General features: G+C 39.9%; 1 protein-coding gene across 18 annotated transcripts; it reads left to right on the forward strand.

The window, feature by feature from the left end:
* The first annotated feature begins 850 nt into the window (after positions 1-850).
* On the forward strand, positions 851-25,744 carry ADGRF4 (adhesion G protein-coupled receptor F4). 18 transcript variants are annotated; one of them, XM_045572646.1, is made up of 13 exons: positions 851-1,092; positions 9,452-9,560; positions 10,971-11,025; positions 13,696-13,847; positions 15,466-15,720; positions 16,825-18,207; positions 18,487-18,523; positions 19,187-19,193; positions 20,280-20,323; positions 20,496-20,524; positions 20,747-20,806; positions 21,815-21,871; positions 25,049-25,744. In XM_045572646.1, the coding sequence occupies exons 2-12, from the start codon at positions 9,474-9,476 to the stop codon at positions 21,860-21,862; spliced, it is 2,157 nt and encodes a 718-aa protein (XP_045428602.1). In that variant the 5' UTR covers positions 851-1,092; positions 9,452-9,473; the 3' UTR covers positions 21,863-21,871; positions 25,049-25,744. The 18 variants fall into 18 exon arrangements, 12 of the variants coding, with proteins under 12 accessions (XP_045428602.1, XP_045428604.1, XP_036269768.1 ...); XM_045572653.1 differs by lacking the exon at positions 25,049-25,744 and adding an exon at positions 11,915-12,002 and having other exon boundaries at positions 1,077-1,092; positions 10,868-11,025; positions 21,815-22,587; XM_045572652.1 differs by lacking the exon at positions 25,049-25,744 and adding an exon at positions 11,915-11,997 and having other exon boundaries at positions 1,077-1,092; positions 10,868-11,025; positions 21,815-22,587.
* The last annotated feature ends 471 nt before the right edge of the window (positions 25,745-26,215 follow it).

Here is a 26,215-nt window from a genome sequence, read left to right on the forward strand (position 1 = left end):
AATTTTGGGGTCAAGAAGATATGTTAGTAGAAGACACTAGAATAGGGATGTGTGGGGCTATTTAGTGATATGAAGGACAATACAAATTGGCTGGGTGCCTGAAGTCAGGTTATATGGCGTTTCCTGACTTTTCCTTCTGGTCTAAAGTCTCCATGGCCATGGCCCCAGGTAGAGGCTTAGTAAGAATTACTTGGCACTGAAACCGATTTGGGTCAGTGGATAGAGCGACGGTCTGCAGACTGATAGGTCCCAGGTTCGATTCCGCTCAAGGGCATGTACCTTGGTTGTGGGCACGTCCCCAGTGAGGGGTGTGCAGGAGCTGGTTGATGGTTCTCTCTCATCGACGTTTCTAACTCTCTATCCTCTCTGTAAAAAATAATTACAGAGAGGATACTAACATATCTTCTTGACTCCAAAATTCAATTAATTTTAATATATAATAATAATAATATATAATAATAATAATAATAATAATAATAATAATAATATATTTTTAAAAAAGAATTACATGGCCCGGTCACTAAAAAATAAAACAAAAATTTATTCGATGCTAAGGCAGGGATTATTACTGATAGATCGCCTAGGCTTTCCCCCCCCAAGTTCAACATCAGTACAGGCAAAAACATGATAGCCTTTAAACATTATCAACAACAGTGGCAGGACCTTTGCTTTGCATCGCCCGAATTCTAATTACTACCAGTGCCGTGGATGCAAACAAGAGTCTGATCATCTGAGATAAAGGCGAGAAATTAAAAGACAAACAAGTGACTCATTATAATGGCTCTGCTTCAGACAAGAGAAACCTGTAATTTCTCTTAGGCGTGCTTGACGGACCTAGGCGGAGTGAATCACAGACTTACACAAGACTTGAAACCACGGCCAGTTTTCCAGTTCTCACGTCGGCCTCTCACCACGCGCGGCGGGTGTGCACGGGGTCTCCTGGATTTCCTCTTCAAACCATGGAGAAGAAGGACCGAAGCCCCTGAAGGGGGACCGTGGGAGGTGCCGAGGCAGGTGCGCGTGATGGTGGGACACGGAGGTGGGAAGCTCAGCGCCGACCTGCCTGCCGGGCTGCCGGATCTCCTGGAGGCCGTGAGTACACCTGCCACGCCAGGATTGTCTTTACTCGTGTTCCAGAGCAGGGAAGAGTGTGATTCCGAGTGGTGTTTTCTGAAATGCTTGATTATGTAGGGATCTTTCCTGACATTCTGTAGAGAACAACTAGCTCAAGGTTAGAGTATTTCCTGTCTCCTTTACATGTGTTTTTCTTTAAAAAGCCATGTGTAGCCCAGTTGGTGTTAGGGCATCATCCTGATTGGATCCCCAGTCAGGGAACGTACTAGAATCAGCCAACGAAAGCATAAATAAATGCAACAATAAGGCGATCTCTCTCTCTCTCTCTCTCTCTCTCTCTCTCTCTCTCTCTCTCTCTCTCTCTCTCTCATCAATGAATACAAAAATTAAATAAGTAAATGAAATTAAAAAAGTAATTTGTTAGGCTCTAATTGCTCAGTCCTAAGAGTGAAAGTGCAAAACACCTAGTCAGGCAATTAAACTGCCTGTTCTCCGATTGCCCCCTTGCTTGAGCAATTGGATGAGCAAACCAGCTAGCAATTCCCTTCCTTTAGGCTGAATGTAAGCTAGATTTTTAATTTTTATTTTTTAATAAATCTTTATTGTTGAAAGTATTACATAGATCCTAGATTTTTAAAATAAAGCACTCTCTATTAGCTTGTTCTTAAGTCCTTGCAAGTTGATATAAGGACGAAGCAGTCTTTATATCAACTTATAAGGAAATATTTCCTATATTCAAAGTTGCTAAAAGGCACCCTCCTCCTTTTGAGTGGCCGCTAGTGTGGCACTTGATGGTTTATGTCTCTTATCCTCTGAGGTCAATTGTAGGAACGTAAATATGTTGCATCACAGGGTGCGATTTTTTTAGTGTCAGCACTCGAGTGACGCTTTGTTCATGGAGCAGAGCAATTGCTTAGTATGTCAGTTTCTTTAAAATCATCTGAGCATCACCATAGTTGCTGAAACCATGAATGCCTTTGAACCCCGAAATTATGTGATTCTTCAAACTTGTCAGGATTTAAACCCACTCTGCAATTCTCAGGAAAGGTACTGAGCTACAGAGAGATTGGCTGGAAGCCGTCTACAATAGCCCGGGATGCGAAGATTCTGGTTCTAATAGATCATTTACATCTTTCTTTCCGCCAAGGCTCGTTATGAACCGGCTCCTCCGGGGCCAGGGAGGAGTGGCTGCCTGCATACTGTTATTGAGGCCAACAAATTCACCAACAACCGGCTTGGCCATCTGGCTATAGAATCAGAGTTCTAATTACACTAGTGGCATGGATGGGACATACAGTTATGAAATTAGGCTGCAGGAAATGAAGCACAGATACACACCCCCAAATGTGGGTCACCTAACTCTTCCTCCAGTTAGCCCTTTCAGAACTGGTCTTTCTATTCATGAGACTGGCCAAGAAGTATGAGGTGAGCTGCTGCCTGGAAGTTAGCAAACAATGGGGAATATGCCCTCCCTGTCACCTTGGGGTGAAGTTCAATGAGGAGAAGCACTTTGGGAAGTTGTCCACTTTGTTTACAGGAATTACCATCGAGGTCCCCTCCAGGTGTTGTTTTGCATGAAGAGTTTTGAGAAGTCAGACCTTGAGAGGTCCTCCTTCCTCCCTGACTGCAGTTACAGTTTACAGGCTGTGGATTTTCCCATTTTCTTTTTGAGAGTCCTGATGCCAGCTCTCACTCAGCGTGTTGAGACAGGTCGGGGGCCTCTGGCTGCGTGAGTCATCTCCTACAACTGCATCTGAAAGAAGCTCCAGGACCCACGCAGACTAAGTGTAGTTTTGAATTCCAACTCATTCAGAAACTCAGCTCTAAGTACAAGGAAGCTGGGGCCAATAGGAGCTGCTTGCACTGCATGCTCATGGCAGACAACACTCACCAGGCCTGACATTGTTGCTTTCTGCCCCTAGGCGGGACCTTAATCCTTTTTAATATAAGCTCCAGGTAAAAGGAGGTCCATAGTAGGCTGGGAGCATTTCAACTCAAATTACCACAATCCAAAATTATCTAGAGTTGCAAATATGTTTGCCTGCCCCTCTGAGATTGAACAGTTGCCCTATGGTTTTAAAATGAACAGTTTAGCCCTGGCTGGTTGGCTCAGAGGGTAGAGTGCTGGACTGTGGACTGAAGGGTCCCTGGTTCAATTCCAGTCAAGAGCACATGCCTCGGTTGTGGGCTCAATCCGCAGCTGGGGGTGTGCAGGAGGCAGCCAATCGATGATTCTCTCTCATCATGGATGTTTCTATCTTCCTTTCCTTCTCCCTTCTTCTCTTAAATAAATAAAAATATATTTAAAAAATAAAAATAAAACCAACACTTTAGAAGCTGCCATCCCTTACAGTCATTCATTCTTTCTCTTGTCCACAAATGTATCTCTCATGTACCCTATGCTCTGGAAGGTGCAGGGGACAGAAAAACTGTCCACTGTATTCACATCTTGACAAATGGTATCATGATTTATTTTTATGTTTTATTTTTGCCTATTCCACTAACTGCGGCCCAATTCCTCTTAGGCTCTGGGGCTAAAGTAGTGAAGTCTTGCGCTCTGTGGACCTACTGTCACTTTGGCTTAGGGTCACAGCAGTGGTGTGGGAGGCACCTGTTGCTGGGAATTCCCTGGGAGGAAGATCCTGAGATACATTTCTTCTGGGACAATTGTATCTATTTATATTTTCCTTTAAGTCTCTGAGGCCAGCAAATGCTATTTTCTCTCTGTTAGATCAAGGAGCCTGGCTTCCATTCAGTAGCTTAGAATGCTGTTTATTATCAGGTAAGAGTCATAAGTGGGTGGTAGTGGATAATCACACATTTGGCGCAGAGAGGGGCGGGTGGTGGAAGCAGGGATGAGGAATTCGGGACGTTATTTTCCTAGGTCCCGAGAAGCTATCAAACCAGGTTGCTTGTTGCTTTTATGGCTGAAATGTCATCTTTCAGACACTTTGGGAACGGGATGCAGAGTTGCCTTTATCAGTTGACTAGCCAAGAAGCTGGAGGGAACTTCTTTGTAAAGGTCAGATACCTCATTATATACAAAACTACCACAGGGAGTCCTTTGGCATCTTGCTTCCTCTCCCTCATTTTTATTCTCGTTTGTGAGTCTGTCTTCCCTTCCCTGCTGATCATTCCAAACTTCTGATTGCCAAGCCACTTGGTGCCTGCCTTCCCTCACCTCTCCACTTGAGGCATCACGTTTCAGTATACCTCTGCCTCGTTTCACAGATTAAAGATGATCTGTCCACAGCCCCTTTCTTTCAGGATTTACTAAAGCCCAGACTTACTTGCTAGTGGGCGACTGTGGTCCAGTGTGAGTAGCTTAGGAGCTCACAGGGAACTGGCGTGTGGTAGGGGCCCAATAAATGTAATGGAGTCAGAGCCTGGCTAGATTAATGTGTTACACTCCATGGTAGCAATGTGTCCTCAAATAGCAGCCTTAAATTCCCCAAAATGCTTTTGATGATCAACTAAATTTAGCAAAACCTGGGTCAGTCTTCTTACTGGAATGGCTCTCAGAGTCTTTGCTATGCATCTGTGTGGGTGAAGGGGCAGCTGTGATGCTGGTATGCGATGTTTCCCAAACTGATCTGATCTTGGAACCCCTCAGGTCTTTGTGAGATCAGTGATCCAGAGAATCCACTTTAGGACACATGTTGGCCAAATATAACAGACACAAACTCTGTATTGTTTTCTTACTAAGAGTAAAGCAGGTAAACTTATTGAATTCAGAGAATATTTAAGTCAGCGGGTACCAATGTCCTCAGTTAAGGTTTTCTTCCATTTTTTTTTTTTAATTTAAGTTTGGTGGGTGTTACAAACTGTTGGCAAACAACTGGTGGGTCCCAGGCATAAACATGTATTATAGCATTATCCTGCCAGAATTACTAGTTACTGTTTTTATTTTCCTCCATTTGGGTATGAGGATCTTGATTGATTGATTGACTGATTGATTGTTAATATCCAAAGTTTATTTTATGAATGTACATATGGGGGTCCATAAAAATATGAGACCCTGCCAAAACCGGTTTGACTCAGTGAATAGAGCATCGGCCTGCGCACTGAAAGGTCCCAGGTCCAATTCCGGTCAAGGGTATGTACCTTGGTTGCAGGCACATCCCCAGTGGGAGGTGTGTAGGAGGCAGCTGGTCGGTGTTTCTCTCTTATCGATGTTTTTAACTCTCTATCCCTCTCCCTTTCTCTCTGTAAAAAATCAAAAAATATATATTTTAAAAAATATATATGAGACCCTAGGACCTTGATTTAAATAGCCACTGACAGTTCGCTGAACAGTATTAAGCCCAAGGAATTTGTGGAAATAAGGATTTCACAAAGACACAGAGTTTTTGCTAAATTGAACACACTGTAGAATCAGAGGTTAGTGAATGGTGTAAAGGTCATTTGAGCATAATGCAAATGGAGCAACTCTGATTCTCCGTGTAGGAGAGGACATCACAGTGACTCCAGCCACTCTTCTCTAGGAACAAGCAGAAGAGTTTGTCTCGGTGAGATTCACATTGAAAAGCTTCTTCTGATGGCATTGCCATGTTTGCTGATATTCTCTGTGCAATCCACACTCCTCTTGTCACAGTTAATTGAATATATTTAGATCTTGTGTCCTTGTTCTTTTATTTCCCTCATTATTTCAAGAGACAACATACTATAAGCAGGCACTGTCTTAGGTATTAGAGAGGCACCTTATTTGTATCTGAAGATATTTTTCAGTTTGGAATCATGCAAAACTCAAAGTTCACTTGAACCGCTAAATCTTTAGCAGTGATAAATCTAAGAAAGTGTGCTTCCTTCACTCTCTTCCATAAAATACCAACCTCAGATTTTGGATTACGCTGGCTTCTTTTTAATTTTTAAGAGGTTTTCATCCTCAGAACCCTCTGCAGAGCGCTCTGGCTTTTGGCCTCAGTCATTATTGGATTCTGATGGGAGGGCTCCCATTCAACTCTTTCTGGTAGAAAAAAAAAATAACATAATTGGGCCTAACTTGAAAACATCTACCCATCCGGCCCATGCTTGCCAATTAAACTGGACAAAAATAAAAATGTTATAACATCATAAACATTTACCACCCCTCCCCCACACATTTATGATAACTGAAGGAAATTTACCATATAATTATCATACCAAATGGTATGTGGGTTACCTACAGTAGACTATAATAATATGAATGATCAAGTATCAAATTCATTAACTCAAACCCCCCAAATACTCAAATGTACTCAGTTCCAAGTTTGTGTTTCTTATGGTCATGCTTATGATTTATTTTGCATATACAATACTATATTTCTGCAAGTATACGTTGCTGCAACCTTTTACAGTGGGTTCAGGTCGACGCACAAATGAAAACACTATACAAGAAATATGAATTTAGAAGGCATGGGGGCCAGGTGGAGACCTCTCTCTTGGAGAGGCACACTGAAACCTGGCCTTATTCACTTTTGATTCAGTTTTGGATACACATCTTGCCCTCAGAAAAGCACAACAAACAGGCCGCAGACAGACCTCTCTAAGGTCAATAAAGATCAGTAAAGATCAGTAAGGTTCAGTAAACCTTTACTTTGAGGCGATTAAGTCAGGAAATTGCTTCAAGCAGCCACTATCTCAACACAGCCCTACTAAGTCCAAGGTCCATCAGCCTTCTGAGTTCCTTGGTGCACGCTTATGACAGTATTGAGAAAGCAGTGGCTTTCCGCATACATTTTTAGTTTATGTGAATATATAAAATGCATTATTATTTCCTAATGTTCCGAAAAGAGTATAATGATCTACATAAAATGTCATGACTACTGGCCCTGGTACTTGAATTCTTTCAGGATCTTCACACCTTGAGGCCCTAGCACTGCTTGGGGAAATCTTTTTAGACTCCCTAGTTCACACAACATCTAATCACATCTCTAGCAAGATAAGCTTATGCAAAGTTCCTATACTGGAAACTTAGAGTAAAAGTGGCCCTTCTATGCAGCCTTAGATAGAAGGCACCATTGCTTATAAATGCCTGCCATTGGCTTTCCTTCCCTCATCTAACTGCATTTCAAACCATCTCCAGGTAGAGGAGAATTGCATTTATCTTCAGCATCATTCCTATTATTTGGTTCTGAATGTAGGTATCTTTTCTCCCTGATACATGTACCCAGGCAAGGAAATTTCAACATAATTGTAAAGAATAGCAAAGAGAAAGGATCAAAATTACCACTTTAATGGGAAAAGTGAACAATTTTCAACTAGGTAATGACAATAAAGTATTGTGCTAGTTGTGTGGCTCTAATTTTTTTCAGTTATATATGGATATATATATATATATATATATACACACATAAACATATATTTATCTGTATACACTGAGTCACAATATAAGATCTCTTTCTTATTGTGTCATATTAAAAATTTGTGCAACCTACAGATACACAGATGAAACACATGGATACATTTAAGACAACCTATACTGGTTTTTCAGGTACTTCTTTTTGTGATCATCATTTAAAAATTCATCTAAATAATATTTACATTGCAAATTGCTTAGTGTGCCCATCCACCAATGAGAACTATATAAATGAGATCTTCTTTCCACCTACATTATAAGATCAGGAATTCTGCACACATATCCCAACACTTATGTAAGTCTATTATCACATTTTGCCGGTCAATCATTCTGCTATATTTACTTTCCTCTGCCCAGACTTGCTTTACAAGACATTAGTATAAATCAAAATACTTTCCCCTGTTCAATAGTTAGGAACTCAAAAATGATTTTAAACTCAAAGACATTTTGGAAACTTCCATATGAGTGCCTGTGTCTCATTATCTCAACTGAAGGCTCACTGGAGTCATGAAAACCATCTTAGTCTTGACTCCACCCAGGAACTGTTTGACTGCAGATCAGTGAGTTTCGTCTGCTGCCGGGCCACAGATTGCCTTGGGAGCCTAGAGAGATCAAAGTAAGTTCATGTCCATTTGACCATAAAGGGATTTTTCTTTTCTGAAGACTAGGTGTCTGCCAAGCCTTATTCATTAGGTACGATATATTTTTTTTTTAAATCAATTATTTATTTATTTATTTATTTATTTATTTATTTATTTTTACATATTTTATTGATTTTTTTGCCCCCCTCCCTCCCTCTCACACATCCCCTCCCTCCCCAGAGTTTTATGTCCATTGGTTGTACTTACATGCATGTATACAAGTCCTTCGGTTGATCTATTATCTCCCCCAGATCCTCCTCCCCTCTCCGCTGTAATTTGACAATCTGCTTGTTGCTTTACTGTCTCTATATCTATCTTTTGGTTCATCAGTTTATAATGATCTTTATTATCCACAAATGAGTTGGGGTCATGTGGTGTTTCTCTTTCATTGATTGGCTTATTTCACTCAGCATGATGTTCTCCAATTCCATGCAGGTTTCTGCAAATGATGAGAATTCCTTCTTTTTTATGGCAGCATAGTATTCCATTGTGTAGATGTACCATAGTTTTTGGATCCACTCATCTGCTGAGGGGCACCTAGGCTGTTTCCATATATTGATAGCCTCTCTTCCCACCATCAGTTTGACTTTTCTTTGTTCCCCACTGGACACCTTTAAGAATAAAGAGATTAATAATTCTCCACCCAAACTGAAAGATGAGACAGAGGGCCGAAAACCAGGACTACAGGCTTTATTAGAAGAGAAGGACTCCTGCCGGGCTGTCCCACAAGAAGGGAGTAGCCACATGTGCAGAGGGGAACACGCCTTTTGAGGGAAGGAATGGGAAGGGATGGGGCTTAGGGTATTCAGCACACGCTGATTGGTGGTCTAATGTACAGTCCATATAAGGTGTCTGGTTAGGTGCTCAGGAATATCCAGGCCACAGGTGCAGTTTACGTCATACTCCATCCATTAGTTAGGGGAAGGAGGATCTATCACAAACCACCTGGTTGAACTCTTGCCTCCACCATTTTTCATATGAGTGACTTTGGCTCATAGTTGTTCAAGTCTTGTGCCTTAGTTTCTCCATTGATAACATGAAATCTGTAATAATATACTGTACCTCATGATTACATGAATTTACTGCAGTGAAAGTGCTTAGAACAGTGATTAGCAAATAAAAGTTCTTGAACATTTTATTATTAAAGAAAGTTATGGGTTAAATAAGAAATGCTGCCTTGGTGAACACATTTTTCCTGGTATTTCCATCATTCCTACTACTGTTTGTATATAGGTTAATAGTTAATAGACAGTCTTCTTTTTCCTGAGGTAGGTTGTTTGGTATAAATATCTCAAAGTACCCAGTGGGATTACTCAGTGGTTGACTTTTCTGTGAAGTATTGTGCTAGTTGGGTGGCATTATCACCTTCAGCAGGCTACACCTTCTTTCTCTATTGCAGGTGAAGATCCTAATGTGTGAAAATGAAGTCCCAGTCAACCATGATTTGCTGTTTAATGTTATTCCTGACCACAGAATGTTCTCTTTATAGGGCCAAGATCCACATAAAAGTAAGTAGAATGTTCTCACTATAGATCCAAAATCGCCATGGGAAAACTGGCAGTTCGTCTAGATGGCTAGTTTTATGATAAATAACATGTCATATTAAAGACATTCCAAATGACTGCCATTTTACTCTTACTGACAGTAGTTTTCTAGAGACAGGAAGAAAGAAAATGTGGCCGAAACCGGTTTGGCTCAATGGATAGAGAGTCGGCTTGGGGACTGAAGGGTCCCGGGTTTGATTCTGGTCAAGGGCATGTACGTTGGTTGCGGGCACATCTCCAGTAGGGGGTGTGCAAGAGGCAGCTGATCAATGACTCTCTCTTATTGGTGTTTCTAACTTGCTATCTCTCTCCCTTCCTCTCTGTACAAAATCAATAAAATATATTAAGAAAGAAAGAAAGAAAGAAAGAAAGAAAGAAAGAAAGAAAGAAAGAAAGAAAGAAAGAGAAAGAAAGAAAGAAAGGAAGAAAGAAAGAAAATGTGAGAAGTGGCTGGGACTTGCAACAGTAAAGTTTTGAGGTACAATAGGGTACAACAATATAGTAGAAAAATCACTTTCCAACCATAGAGAACGTAGAGAGGCAGCAATTGAAAGAAGAAAGTACAGTCATGAGCTTTTTAATGATGGGGATATGTTTTGAAAAATGCATCGTTAGGTGATTTAGGTCATTGTGCAAACACCACACAGGGCACTTACACAAACCTAGATGGTACAGTGTATTACCCACCTACGGTAATGGTGTACCACAGTCATACACATAGTCCATCACTGACAAAAACATCATTAGGCAGGACATGACTGCACTATCCTGGCAGCTGGGTAGTTGAAAGATTTAGATTCAGACCTTAACTTTGTTTGATTCTTGTTAATTACACAAGTTGCTTCACTTTTCTGAATTTTATCAATAATTTATTTATCTATAATACAATATGAAGGGTATTTTTTCCCTTTAGATAAACTTTATAGTTCTTTATAGCTATACAATAATTTGTGATTCCATTATTACAACCTAATACTTACTTCTAGTATCAGTTCATTTCTATTTTTCTCAATATATGATACGCCGGAGTACATGCGCTACATTTCACAGTTACAGTGAAGATAGGCAGAGGAAAGCTTAGTGCTGAAATTGTCATCTGTGTGGTCTCTCTGAATACTTAGACTTTCCGAATGATGGATGCAATCCACTAACTTGACTTTCAGAGCCCAGGTGACCAGCATCAAGGTTCTAGCCCTTCTTGGAGGGCAGCGTGCTCCTTCAGCAAGTTCTTGCGGTATCAGCACATGAACCTGCTGCATTTTTCTTCCTAGTCCTGAACACATTTTCTCTTCACATCCACGTGGAGCCTCTAAGTTAAGATGAGTGAGGAGAATTCCATAGTAAAGAGGACCTCTGGGAATTTGTGTTTTACAGGATGGAGATAAATGGCAACATCCTGAAGAGAAACCCAAGACTGGAAGGATACAAGGTATGTGGCTACAGAACAGTATTCTTCTTCCATTGCAAGCATGTCCCCAGATCATGAGTGTTCCAATAAAATATAAAAATCTCTAATAAGTTGTCAGTGGTTACCAATAGTGATAAATTTTCTTACAAATATACCCTTATCCATAGCATAGTCAATGAAGAAAGTTGACAGATATTCACAGATTCTAGAACAGTAGATAAGTATTCATTTAAAAATACACTAGGAAAATCCGTTTGAACTAACAAGTTAACAAGAGGCAGAAGAGGGGAAAAAATATTATTCATTCATTTTTTCATCCAAATATATTTTTGTATTGCTTAACCATATGTAATGTTTTGGTGCTAAGAGATGTGTTGAAGTGATGTTAGATAGATATTGTATTAGCGAGACTGGTCACCCTTGAGAAGTGAAAGAAAAAATATAAGTAATTATTAGTCATAAAATAGTGAAATCATGTGATTCTTACCCAAATAATGGGAATAAACTGGATTCTGCACATTCATGACCAACTCTATTTTGGTGGCAGATTAATTTCTACTTAGATATGGAATTGAAAATAGAAAGAAGAGAAAATTGGAGATACTTTATTGAACATTTTTAGTCGAAGTGCTGCCCAAGATGCTGTTACTCATTTAATGTTTGTAACAACACCATGGTATCATCTCCAAATCATATAAACTGACAGGCACTCAGTTTAAATAACTGCCCAATTGATACACTGGGTAAAACCACTTGTTTCCTTTCTCTGTGAACCAACAGAGCCATTCAAGACATAAATGTGGGTGTATTCTTATCTCATAGCCAAATGGTCACCACATTATACTGATGTCAACACCTTCATAGCTCTCAGCCTCATTTACTTCTTTCCATTTCCCTGCTATCATCCTAGGAATACTTCAGCAGCTTCATTCCTGGGCTCTCTGCCTCAAGTCAATTCTCTCTACCCATGCACCAAAATAAGCCTACCATCACGTTTTGTAAATAAAGTTTTATTGGAACCCAGCCATGCCCATTTATTTGCATATTTGCATAGACTGTATAGCCCACAGTGTTGAAACTATTTACTCTCTGGTGAGTATAGTCTTATTTAGCAATTAAAAATATAGGATGTCTGGTTAAATTTATATTTCAGAAAAACAATGAGTAAGAATGCATGGGCCATATATACCCTAAAACATTATTCATTGTTTATCTGAACATTTTCCGTTGTCAATCCTCATGGTATTTGTGGATTCTGTATTTGCAAATTCCCCTATTCTTTTGATATGTATTCTTAATCTCAAAATCAATACTCACAGTCCATTCTCCATCACTCACAAAACAGCAACAAAAAAAAAAACAAAAAAAATTGAGTTGGCCAGGTGCATGTTCCCAGCTGAGGTTGAACAAGTGATGCTCTGCCTTCTTGTTCCAGCTCTCTTACCATACACATTGTTTGGGTGGCCTAAGTAATGCCAGCTATTTTGCTTTTCTGTTGTTGATCTTGCTGTTTAATATGGCCCCAAGAATAGGGCAAAGTGCTGTCTAATGTTTCTAACTGAGCTGTGATGTACCTTCTGGAGAAAATACCTTTGTGCCCTAAGCTTTGTTTATATGCTACCATGAGTTATAGTACTTATTGTCCATGAGTTCAATGTCAGTAAATCAACTCTTTATTATATAAGGTTACTTTAAATAAAACACACACATAAAACAAACATATAGCCGGAACCGGTTTGGCTCAGTGGATAAAGCTTCAGCCTATAGACTGAAAGGTCCCAGGTTCGATTCCAGTCAAGGGCATGTACCTTGGCTGCAGGCACATCCCCAGTAGGGGATGTGCAAGAGGCAGCTGATTGATGTCTTTCTCTCATCGATGTTTCTAACTCTCTATCCCTCTTTCTTCCTTTCTGTAAAAAATCAATAAAATATAAAAATAAATAAATAAATAAATAAATAAGCAAATAAATAAATAAATAAAACATATATTGATACTGATCTGTTGAAAATTTTGCAAGCAGAAGATCCTAGAAACCTTGTATTCCCCTAGGAATGATGGGAGGATGGCTCAGTATTTGTTGACTCAGTGTTTATGGCAGCAACTTCATAGAAAATACCTATTGCAAATAATGAGAATCGACTGTATCTGAAAAGATTAACATATATCTGAGCTTCCTGTGTTTTATTTGACATTTTTACGATCCTTTACAGAAAAGTGTGCAGATTCCTGCTCTATGCTACTGTTAATTATTTTTCAAAAACGAATTTATCTTGTTTTCTGGTAATGTCCATGTTAGCACAGCATTCAAGGTCCTTTAGGAATTGACCACTGCTTCCCTCCCCCTCCTCATCTCTGGCCACTCTCCCCTCAGATGCTCTGAGGTAGCCTTTCTGAAAGACCTGTGACCCTCCTTTCCACCCACTGCCTAGACATCAGCTTCACAATCTGCCTGGCAGGTCTGTCTTGTTGCTGAGGACCCAGGTTAATATCATCTCCTTTGGAAGCAACTTAAAATCCCCAGTATGAGTTTGATGCCCCCATGGAAGTATGGAACTGTTAATTACTCTTTAATTACTCTCTCTCTCTCTTTCTCTTTCTCTCTCTCTCTCTCTCTCTCTCTCTCTCTCTCTCTCTCTCTCTCTCTCTCTCTCTCTCTCTCTCTCTCTCTCTCTCTCTCTTTCTTTCTTCAGAGAAATGCCATGGACCTTGCATCACTTCATCCAACTGCAGCCAGCCCTGTGCTCAATCTTTTCGTGGAGAAATAGGATTTACATGTAACCAAAACAAATGGCAAAAATCAACTGAAACGTGTACAAGTCTTTCTGTGGAAACGCTCTTTCAGGTGATGTATTTGCATTTTATTGGCAATAGGAGCCAATCCCTCAGGAGATGGTAGAGGCATTTTTAACATGTCATATAGAGCATGAGTCTCAGATTTAGGAAAATCTACAGAATAGGTTAAATTTGTCTCTTCTTCCTTACCCAAACTCAGGTTCTCTCCTCACTCTCCACTATCTCCCTCTCCCTTTCAGAATCATTTCTTAAAAATAATTTCTTAAAAATAATTTCTTAAAAATGGCCCTGACTGGTTTGGGATAGTGGATAGAGCATCAGCCTTCAGACTGAAAGGTCCCAGGTTCGATTCCAGTCAAGTGCATGTACCTTGGTTATGGGCTCATCCCCAGTAGGAGGTGTGCAGGAGGCAGCTGGTCAATGTTTCTCTCTCATTAATGTTTCTAACTCTCTATCCCTCTCCCTTCCTCTCTGTAAAAATCAATAAAATATATATTTTTTTAAATCAGATCTGAAACTCATTTACGTAATGGTAAATGCTTGGAGGATAAAGTTTTAGCTCTTTTTTAAAAATATGTTTTTATTGATTTCAGATAGGAAAATAGAGGGAGGGAAAGATAGAAACATCAATGATGAGAGAGAATCATTGATTGGCTGCCTCTTGCATGCCCCGTTCTCCTCCCCACTGAGGATGGAGTTCACAACGAAGCATGTGCCCTGACCAAGAATCAAAACCTGACCTCCTAGTTCATACTCAATCACTGAACCATGCTAGTTGGATAAAGTTTTTGCTCTAAATGTGGATTTGCATGTCTCTGGACTACCTAATTAATCAACTAAATGTGCCTAGAGCCCAATTCATTTTCAATTTTGTTCTAATACTTTCAATAACTTGCCCAGAGTAATGAGTGACCCAAAAGGAATAGTAATGCAGTGGAAACAAAAAAAAATCTGAGTTAAAAATGAAAATATTCTGTTTTATGTTCTTTCACTTAAGCACCATGTAAACTTACCTTTTCTCTAATCCCATAGAAGCACATGTATCTCTGCCTTTCGTAAATCTTCAACTGTGACTCTGTAAGGGTCATGGAGACTCTGCCACTTAGCATAGGTAGAGGTCTTTGCAATCCAAAGGGAATTAAATGAAGTGTATTATTGCTTTGACTTATCCAAAGTCACATTCTGGGAGACTCTGGGTAAACATATGAGGGAAAAAAAGAAATAATTTATTCTAATTAGTGAACTCAGCTTTTTGAAATTGCAATCCCATTGTGTTCCGTATTTGACTTGCCAATATCCAACACCACCCTTAAATTCCTCTTAATGTGGCTCCTCTTAAAAATATAATAATTATTGGACCAATTTTTTTCTAGAATTTCTCCACATCTCTGGCGAAAACTCTTAGAGTCTTGAGTTAAAGCCTCGGTCTTCAAAAGCAAACTCCAATAGGAAAAGAGATCTCTGTGGGAATTTTTATACAATCTCCTGCCTGTGTGAGAATTTCACCTTAACCTGTCTGTAACTCTTAGCATCTAAACCACATTTTAGGACCCCTTGCTTCTGGTCTATTTTCTTCATGTTGATCATTTTTGTGACTTTATCTCATTCAGTCTGAGGCATGTTAGGTGTTTATTAATTTTTAATAAAACACCATTTTTTAAAAACAGGACTCGAAAAGTGTACCACGTCTTTCCATCGCAGCGCCTTCCATGACCCTGCCCATTCTTGACTTTCACGCTCCTCCGGAGCCCCTGAAGAGCGTAGCGCAAGGAATCCTCAGGAATTGCCCGCAGGACTACGCTTGCATAATTGAAGCCGTGAAATCCTCCAAAGCCACGTCTGGAAATATCGCATTTATTGTGGAGTTACTAAAAAACATTTCTACAGACTTGTCTGTTAATGTTACCCAAGAGAAAATGAAGGTAGATATTCTTTGTTAAACACCGATCATGATCTCCCCGCAAAGCTTGCACTTTAATAACAGTTTCAAATATATTTGCAGGGGAAAAACTATAACCACCACAGCAGATATAACATTAACAATTTTCAGTTCAGTTTTTCACATGAATTCATTCAGGTTTATGGAAGTTGTCAAAAAGTCTGAACATCCCATATAATAAAAACCTAATATGCAAATAGACCCAACAGTGGTATGACTGGTTGCTATGATGCACAGTGACCACCAGGGGACAAATGCTCAATGCAGGAACTTCCCCCTGGTGGTCAATGTGCTTCCCCACAGGGGAGTACTGCTCAGCCAGAAGCTGGGCTCACAGCTGGTGAGCAGTGCTAAGGACCCCTCAGTGACATCCCATGAGGGGTCCTGGACTGTGAGAGGGCACAGGCCCTGATGAGGGACCTCCTTCCCCCAGTGCACAAATGTCATGCACCAAGCCTCTAGTTTTTTACATATGTTTGTTGTATAAGATTAATATTTGCAGAAACATATCACATGGTGATAGCAGTGAGCAAGATCGTGTTGACTCAAGCATTTCCAAAATTTTATTCTGGAGAACATAATTGTTCTGAGAAATATTCAGGGAGCTACCATTTCTAATAGGGAGATGCAACAAGTATAGGGACTCTGAATTAAAGCTAAGTAGGTTTCCTTCTTTAGACCTTTTAATAAGTAAATGAACTTTGGCACACTTTATAGGAGTGAGTGATATAGGAATATGTATTTCTTACACTTAAATTATTATAGAATCTATCCCCAATCTCCTTCATTAAATAATCATTAATATCATATGGGAAGCTTGTGTTATATAGACTGCAGTTTGGAAATGCTGCCCTGGGCACATAAAAAAAGCAGATAAACTTTATCTGTGATACATTTTATTTTTAACATCCTTTTACTTTATCTTCCCTGTAGGCTTATCAGCATGAGATTCAATAAATGGGAAATTCCAAGAGAAATATGTCCAATAAGATCAGATCATTTGCCTCAACATTTTCAGATTTTAGAAACCAACTTTGTGAAATAACGTGTGAATCCTTGCTATCATATCCACTTTTCTCCATTGCAGAGCTACAGCGAGGTGGCCAACCACATCCTCGACACAGCAGCCATTTCAAACTGGGCTTTCATTCCTGACAAGAAGGCCAGCTCAGATTTGCTGCAGTCAGTGAATTTGTTCGCCCGGCAACTCCACCTCCGCAATGCATCTGAGAACATTGTGGATGAACCCTTCATTCAGACGAAAGGGTTTCACCTCAGCCACAATACGTCGTTGGAGGAAAGTTTCAGATTCTCCGGGAACGTGAACAATACACCAGAGGAAATCTTAGGAATGATAGAGATTCCCAAGCATCATCTGTGGAAGCTGCCACCAAATGACTCCCAAGCCATCACCATAGCGTTTCCCACCTTGGGGGCTGTTCTGAAAGAAGAGCACATGCCCAATGTGAGTCTTCCCAGGCTGGTAAATGGCCTGGTTCTTTCGGTGATTTTACCAGACAGATTGAAGCAGATCATACTCACGTTCGAGAAGATCAATAAATCCCAGAGTGCTAGGGCTCACTGTGTTGGCTGGCATTCCAGGAAAAGGAGATGGGATGAGAAGGCGTGTGAAAAGACGTTGGATATCAAGAACAGAGTGAAATGCCGGTGTAACTACACCAATGCAGTGATGTCTTTTTCCATTCTAATGTCCCCCATATCGATAGATGACAAAATCCTGGATTACATCACCTGCATTGGGCTCAGCGTCTCCATCCTTAGCTTGGTTCTTTGTCTGCTCATTGAAGCTACGGTGTGGTCCCGGGTTGTTGTGACAGAGATATCATACATGCGCCACGTGTGTATCGTGAACATAGCCGTGTCACTCCTGACTGCGAATGTGTGGTTCATCATATCCTCCAACTTTAGCAAAAAGGCCCGGGACCACAAGTGGTGTGTTGCAATGACATTTTTTAGCCATTTTTTCTACCTCTCTCTGTTTTTCTGGATGCTCTTCAAAGCTCTGCTCATCATCTATGGAATATTGGTCGTTTTTCATAGGATGATGAAGTCCCGCATGATGGTAATTGGTTTTATCATTGGCTATGGGTTCCCACTGATCATCGCTGGCACCACAGTTGCTATCACAGTGCCAGAGCAAGGCTACATGAGACATGATGCCTGTTGGCTTAACTGGGACAATACCAAAGCCCTTTTAGCATTCGCCATCCCAGCCTTGGTCATTGTGGCCGTGAACCTTCTTGTGGTTTTGGTTGTTGCCGTCAACACTCAGAGGCCCTTTATTGGCAGTTCCAAGTCTCAAGATGTGGCCATAATTAGAAGGATCAGTAAAAATGTTGCCATCCTCACCCCACTGCTGGGACTGACCTGGGGTTTTGGGATAGCCACTCTCATCAAAGGCAATTCCTTGGTATTCCACATAATCTTTGCCCTGCTCAATGCTTTCCAGGTAAGTTCCAAGAGGGAGACTTACTTTATTAATTAATATTATTAATTAATATTTCACTGACAATATGTTATTTTCTAATTTGTTATTCCAACAAAAATGGCTGTTTTAAAAACATAGAACACAAAATATTTCTTCCATTTCCCTCCATGTCTTAGGGTCATTTAGATGTGGCATCTCTCACCCTGTTGTTTATCAAGTTACATTGAATTGGTCAGGCTCTGGTTGGGTGAAAATTTCCTTTCTTCTCTCCTTACTGAGCCACCTGTATCCCTCCTAAAGTTTCCATGGCAGAAAAAGTTGACCCGCACTTATGGAGGTCAGGAATGTGTGAGGCTATACTCACGTCTCATGCCTCCGAGCAAGCACAATGTTTATCCTTTCTCAAGTACTTTGAGACCTCAGTGAAATGAATCATTTTCCATGGTGTGCCATTCTCTTTGAGTGTTAATCAGTCAGGGGTTCCCATGCCTCTCTCCCCTGGGATGTAATTGTAGGTTGCCATTCATAGGACTGAATCCTACCATGTTTTACCTGATCCTAGGAAAGTCACTTCTCTCAACGTTCCATCTGTAAGATAAAAAGATGGATCTAATATGATCTCTATTGTCTTTTATTCCTTAACATACTTGATTGGCACGATGATCCATCTAAGAGCTGTTTCACTTCATTTGGCTGCTAAGCTTACTCATGTGGGAAACTGTCATTGGCCAGACTGCTTCCCTTACCTATGGTAACAGAAAATCTGGCAAGTTTATATTCTTAATTATGTTTTAAATCAGGGGTTGGCAAACTATGGCGTGTTGCCTGTTGTAAATAGTATTATTGGAACACAACCATACTCAATCATTTACATTTTGCCCATGGCTGTTTTTGAGCTACAATGGCAAAGCTGACACAGTGGTAACAGAGATTGCATACCCTGAAGGCCTAACATATTTATTATCTGCTTGTACTAAGCAAAAAGGAAAAAAGAAAGTCTGACTAGTATTTAAATAATAACTGCATAATAAAGTGTTCCTATTAACATGTCATTGCTACTATATTTAGAAATTTGGTACAAAATACATATAAAGCAATGAATTATATAACTTACTCATAAGTATTTAATAACTATAGAGACTATTTGTTTCACTTGTTCCCTTGCATTACTTTAAAGAGAAACCTTTGACTTAAGCGTTGTTTTGTTGTTGTGTTGTTTATTTATTTGCTTGTGTTTTGAAATCAAAAGCTCTTAAATTCACATTATACCTCCCAACTCTGGAGGATTTTCACCAGTTACTCTGGTGACAAATGGCTTCATCCTATTTTTACTTTGCAATTTAATTAAACCTCAGAATGTTCTGTGGTTCTGTTCAGATCATTTACCAGTAATTGTCTTTTTTCTTGATAGGAAGAAAAATACTAAGACACTCATGACTCACATTTTACAATTTCAGTCTTCTGAGCAATGGTTTTTCACCATGAAAAACCCAGATTCCCTCTACTCTCATGGCAAGATGCAGATTTTTCTTGGATGTCAACTCCCAACATTTAAAAAGATTGGCTTCCAATGATTGTGACTTTATAGGTGACCAAGTGTTTAAACTTGAGGAGACTCTGACCTTATTGGTTTCTGTAGTTTCTCTTTTATTCAGAAACTTCTTCCACCAACCCAGAGAATTTGGTATGAAAATAGTCTAGAATACAAGTTTCATTTTCTCAAGATACCTTTTATTATAGTGACTTTGAGTTGCAAGATCCCATGTCATGTCTCACTGTCATCATGAGGAAGAACAGCTCACTTAATATTTGGGAAGAAAGTAAACAGATTTAATGAGGTTGAAAACTCTATCCTACATTGATAGCCACTTAAGAAATACCAACCATTATCATGCACAGACATGAAGGTAATCCTCTTTCTTTGAGGTGCACTCAAGAAAATATACATCAATACATTTTTATATAAATCAGTGGTAAGTGAAGTTTTGAATATCTGATAACATCCTAGAAGATATCAAAATGTATGGTATGAATATAACAGCTGGGATGTTGACCTCAAAACTCTCCCTCATACTTCTGTTGAATTTTGCCACAGGGGTTCTTCATCTTGCTGTTTGGAACCATTATGGATCACAAGGTAATTTGAATTTGTTTCACTCATTGTAAGTGATTTTCATATGACTGAGGGAAGCAAGAGGAAGAAGCAGGTTTAATCAGAGAGCATGGTTCAGGGGAGTTGAGTTAGAGGGCGGGGTTAAGGGCATCAGCTAGGAGAGGTAAAGGAAAGAACTCTATTCTCTCATTCCCAGCACACCATCAAGTCAACAGGAGGCTATATGTGAACACAGCTGATGAAAACAATTAAAACCATACCTACAATTTAAATCTTAATAGTAAACCTCATTAACCACACCTTCACAATTATCTAAGCATTATTATTTGCCAAACACTGTGCTAAGCCAGCTGATGCTGCTTCTGCCAGTGTGACTGGTCCCAAGTTCTAAGGCATGAACTGGGTATTGGGGATATTGTCATTTCTTCACTGTCATTGGTTCTTCAGATAAGAGATGCTTTGAAGATGAAGATGTCTTCACTTAAGGGGCCAGCAAGAGTAGCAGAGGTAAGCCTCTCTCTTTTGGTCTCAAAACTGGAGGGTCAGTGTCCTCATGCACAGACAAATATTATAGGTTAGTATTCATTATTTTTCAACACAGAAAATCATTAGGTCTATCTTAATTCATTCATTTCTTCATTCAAAAAATATTGCAGTGTCCTGCTAAAGCTTAAGTGAAGCATAATATATACTCAAGAGAATTTTCCACATTGGATGTATTTCAACCTGACATTTGGACCACTAAGTTGAGACAACATGGACCCAGTATCATATATTCATAAAATGCTAGTGGGTGGAAATGAGAAATAAGTCAGCTTACTCATTTCATAGGTAAGGAAACCAAGGCTCAGAGAACTTGAGACTTGCCCAAAGCTATTCAGCAAACCATGGGAATTAACATTCTGCTTGCTCAGGATTCTTTTAGTAAACCATATTCCCTTGGATTAATGTGTCTGTGTTCTTATAGATTTTGAAGATGACTTTTGTCCAAGCTACTTGTCTTTTAAGATACCAACTAAAATTACTACATTGCTATATTAATTATAAAGAAGCCATTCATTCAACTAACAGTTTCTCAACAAGAACTACTTCCTTAAAAACAAACAAATAAACAAGTTTCTGGACACAATAGGAATCAGCATTAATGGTTAGCTGATATTGAGTATAACTTTTAACATAGTTCACCAGTTCTATGATAGACATTCTCTTCACTTTTTAACATTTCTGAAATTGGAATGTATTTTACTGTCAGTGGGATGTTATAGTTTAATGGGCAATTTCTTTTTCTTTCTTGGTGGGACATAAAAATAAAAATAATGATGTAGCTTCCAAAGTTAGATTCAGTGAAAAATGGTAACTTAATTCTGTGTAAATGTGTCAATGTAGGTCCCTCTCTGTGTGTCTTCATTTTTACATGTTTATGTCTAGGCAGGCATATACATACATATAAATATATGTGCATTTGTGTCAATGCAATTACTCATTGACATCACTGTTATTTTTGTTCATATTTAGAATGCATCGTTAAGTCCAAACAATGGATCTAAATTAATGAATCGTTGAAGATGAGATGTGAGTATTAACAACTCAAGGAGAAACTTCAACTGCAAGTGTGACAGACCACTCAGTGCCCTTTGTGAGCACACTCGTCCCTACTCAGTGATGCTGGAGTGAGGTGGGAAGGAAATAGATGGACATAACCTTTCAGAGAACAGAAACTTCTTGATCGACCAGCACATAAATGGAAATATGCACATCTTCTTTAAAACCTACAGAACCAACTCCAAGCACAATTGTTTCTGTCCTCAATGAGAGGCTGCTGTCATCATATCTGCACTGATACAGGATACACCCTTGCTGTCCACAGTGCTCACACACCTAATACCATTTGGCCAGTGAGTGGTGACCTGAACAATAAACCGATTGTCCAGAAGAAAGACTTCATTGATTGAAATCACAAAGCAACAAGCCTGTCTCTCCATAATGAAGTTAAGGCCAGAACCATTCCTAAGCAGGCTCGGGTGGAGTTATAGCAAATTAGCTGTCTACTCACAGTCAACCCATGAAACATTTCTACACAAGGAAAAACAAATATTAGGCATCCATGAAGGGAAGAAGAAGTCACAAAATGGCAGACTAAAGCCTGAGAGGGATAGGGAGATGTGGACAGGAAGGATCAGTCTTGGTACGGTTTCATCTTAGAGAGTTTCATGGCTTTTCTTCATGGATATTCATGGGTCTCAGGTTTTGTTTGTAAGAGCCACCTGACAACAGGCACATCCTCTTTTACATTCCTTTTCATTTTGAGTCATGGCCCATATATTCAGCAATGGGGCAAGGCAAAGGCAAATCTTAGGGAACTAAAGAACCCTAAAGGGACGCCCTCTGTTCCAGATTCTAAAAACCTGATGTGCTGGTGTCCAGAGAGAGAGAGAGGGAGAGTAAAGAGAGCTTTGTTATACACATTGACTGGCATATGTGGGTGCTGGGAAACCAGAGGGAAACACTGGCATATTACTCTTAATTAAGCATCTTTACATTTGAGTTTTTATCTGAGCACTTTAAAAGGGAGGAGGAAAAAATTTAGTAGAACTTTACAAAGGTTAACTCTCCCCCATTTTCTAGCCTCTAGGGTGGGATATTATTATTACATTTATTGATTGCATTTAAAAAATATGTTTTATTGATTTTTAACAGAGAGAAAGGGAGAGAGATAGACATCTAGAAACGTCGATGAGAGAGAAACATCGACCAGCTGCCACTTGCACACCCCTTACCGGGGATGTGCCCTCAACCAAGGTACATGCCCTTGACCGGAATCGAACCTGGGACCTTTCAGTCCGCAGACTGATGCTCTATTACTGAGCCAAACCGGCTTTGGCTATTGATTACATTTATTGATCATCTGAACTAACTCTCAATTTACTATTGAGAGTTAGTTCAGATGATCAATAAATGTAATTGATAAGTGTAATAATTTATTATTGAGAGTTACTTCAGATGATCTGTTAAAGTTGACCTTCCCATTAAAGTCCCAGTTTGAGCTGTTAAAAAGTTCATTAGATTGTCTCAGCAGGAGGCCTTTTCCTCCTGGGTGTTGTATATCCAGCCATTCTAGAGAAGAGGAGCATGGTTGTGGTCTTATACCCAGCTAGTGGCTATAGTAAAAGTTGGGGGGAAAACAGTAGAAGCCAAGATCAGGAATTACACTGCTTAGTAGAACTGAAAATGTGCACAAGGCTTAGACCCATATTAGGAGGAAGTGTAGAAAAGAGATAGGAATGCACTAACAATTCTCCCCAAAAATATCCACAAAAAATTTCAACATCTATTTTTGAACCTATGAGTGTGTATGTGTGTGTGTGGGGGGCGGGGGAGGGGAAGATGAATTAAAGGTATCTTCCTCTCATGGCCCAGGGCCTCATAAATTGTAATTGGGACTATGCTTTCACATCTGGATGCATGTGATATCAGAAGAGTTCAGAAACAACAGTTGGCACCATGGCAGACCATGCTGGGGCCCAACAAGCATTAGAGGACAGAAACAGAAAATTCATACTAAGTGATCCTTCCAAGTCCAGAATGGAGAGCTGACACCATGAGGGAGGTTTTTCAGCAGAAATCAGAGATTGGGCCTCATCCACAGTGTTTAAAGTGGAATTACAGCTCAGTGACATGGGGTATATGGTAAGCGCAAGGCAGAATCACAGTCCAGTACAAGGCTAAACCACAGGAAAAAGGTCATATATTTCAGACTTTAATTCAGAATAAAAAATCAAAAATTGATGGGGTTCTCCTAAGGTGAGCAGAATTCCAGTGGCAAGAAATGGGGAGGGAGGTCAGAAGTGAACTAGCAGAGAATTATTCCCCCTGAATATGAGTGGTCACTTTTTAGATTCTGGTGACCTCAGGTCAGATTGCTCTTAGAAACATGGTTGGGACAGGAGGGGCCAGGGTCAGGAATAGACTGCAGAGGTGTGAAACATAGTGGTTAACATTTGGTGACTAGTCTTTAAAAAAGCTATCTATTGACCAATCTTATGACCTACCCTTGACCTGAAAACCAGGCAGTTTGCTTCAGGTGTAGATTCTAATTGGGGGACCCCAACATGGGAGGTGTCTTGATGACATTTTTATGATGAGGTGATAGCCACATGGAACCCTCTGCCTATTAAAGGACTACCCATTCATTTAAAGGGTGGTCCTTTAATATGACCTGAGCACAGCCAGTTTCATCCAGTGTGATTTCAGGGTCAAGGTTCTGTTCCTCTAAAGTCTCTTCCACATATTTGCTTATGCCTGAAATTCACCTAAAAGATTATAGAACTCTTCATTCCACTGTGAGAAATGTGACATCGAACAAATACCTGGAGAGAAGCAATGCTGTTTCCTATGTAAAGTTGTAAGTTCAGAGCTGCAGAGTTATTTCAGATACCAAGCTTAGGTAATAGAGGAGGGTGAGCAGGTGCTGAGCACTGAGTTTAAGGTTGAGGGAGAACCTTGGAGAATGTTTAAGGCACAGACCAGTAAAGCTGGGAGGCTAACCTTTCTACTCTGTGGCCTCAAGGAAATTGCAGAATATCCCTGTACCTCCATCCACTCCTCTGTAAGTGAGTCTAATAATAGTCTATACACAGCCCAGGATGGTTTCTGGAGTTGGTGAGTTAATACATTAAAAACTGCTAGAGTAGTGTCTGGTTCAAATTAAGTGATCAATAAGCACCAGCTATTATTCTTTCTGTTAACTAGAGCTTCCACTGTTTTGCCTAAGCTTCCCCATTTCTCATGGATGCTTGCTGCCCTAGACTGAGAGCTGAGTTTCAGGAGAAGGGCTGGCATGAGAGGAGATAGGTCTGCTTCCTTAGGAGACTTCTCTTCTTGCCTGGAGCAACACCTGAATTCTCAGGGTGTTAATGTTTGCTGAGGAAACATGGTGGTTAACATTTGGTGACTAGCCTTTAAAAAAAGCTATCTATTGACCAATCTTTTGACCTACCCTTGACCTGAAAGAATCTGGCTTTCTGGTCAACCTTGACAAGATTAAGAATTAATATGCAAGCTGTTTTATAAACTCTGGAAAAGCCTGGGACTATCAAAGTCCTGCAGGATTTGATCAGCTTTCCTTTCTGAGGTCTACTCTGTGCTCAGCCATCAATCTCTCTGAATAGATCCTGTGCATGATGAGGGACCTGGTTAGATCTGGTTTCAGGGGTGTGGTTGAGGGAGTAGTGGGAGGTAAGGTGGCAAGAGAAACATTTAATCTACTTTGGAGAAAATTAAGTCATGCAGCTTTCCTGAAGATAGAGAACAGAAGAAAAATAAGAGGACTTCTTAACTTGTTTATTATTGTAGTCTATTTTAGACCTTGAGTAAAATTAACTCAACTCTTAGAACATTAGTTTCCTCATTTGTGAAACAGGAAAATTATTATTTTAGGTATTATTATTATTGTGTGTGTGTGTGTGTGTGTGTGTGTGTGTGTGTTTAAACTACTGTATATAAAAGAGTCTGGTTATTATTTTAGAAATAAAAATAAAAATATTTACCTTTTACAACATGCTCCTGTGTGAGTTCATCTAAGGCGGACATCCCCATTGGTAACACAACATTCTTAGGTCAGTCAAGGAGTGACACTGGTCAGCCCCTTGGGATGGATTGTCACTGCTTATTCATATTTAGCTGCTGACACTGTGCCATATGCTAAACCCCTTAGATGTACTCATAGCCCAGGCCAAGCATCTGGTGCCCAGCCCAGCCTTGCTTCTTCCCCTTTCCCATTGGCTGCTTCTGCTGAGGTCTCAGAATACTTCAGGAAGAGCTTCTTACTTTGAACCTGCATTGTTACCATCCCACATCCTACTGTTGCTATTTAGCCCTACCACTGATGGGAGCACAGAAGAGAAGGTCTCAAAAGTA

The sequence above is a fragment of the Pipistrellus kuhlii genome, unplaced genomic scaffold (assembly GCF_014108245.1).
Source record: "Pipistrellus kuhlii isolate mPipKuh1 unplaced genomic scaffold, mPipKuh1.p scaffold_m20_p_5, whole genome shotgun sequence".
NCBI lineage: Eukaryota > Metazoa > Chordata > Mammalia > Chiroptera > Vespertilionidae > Pipistrellus > Pipistrellus kuhlii.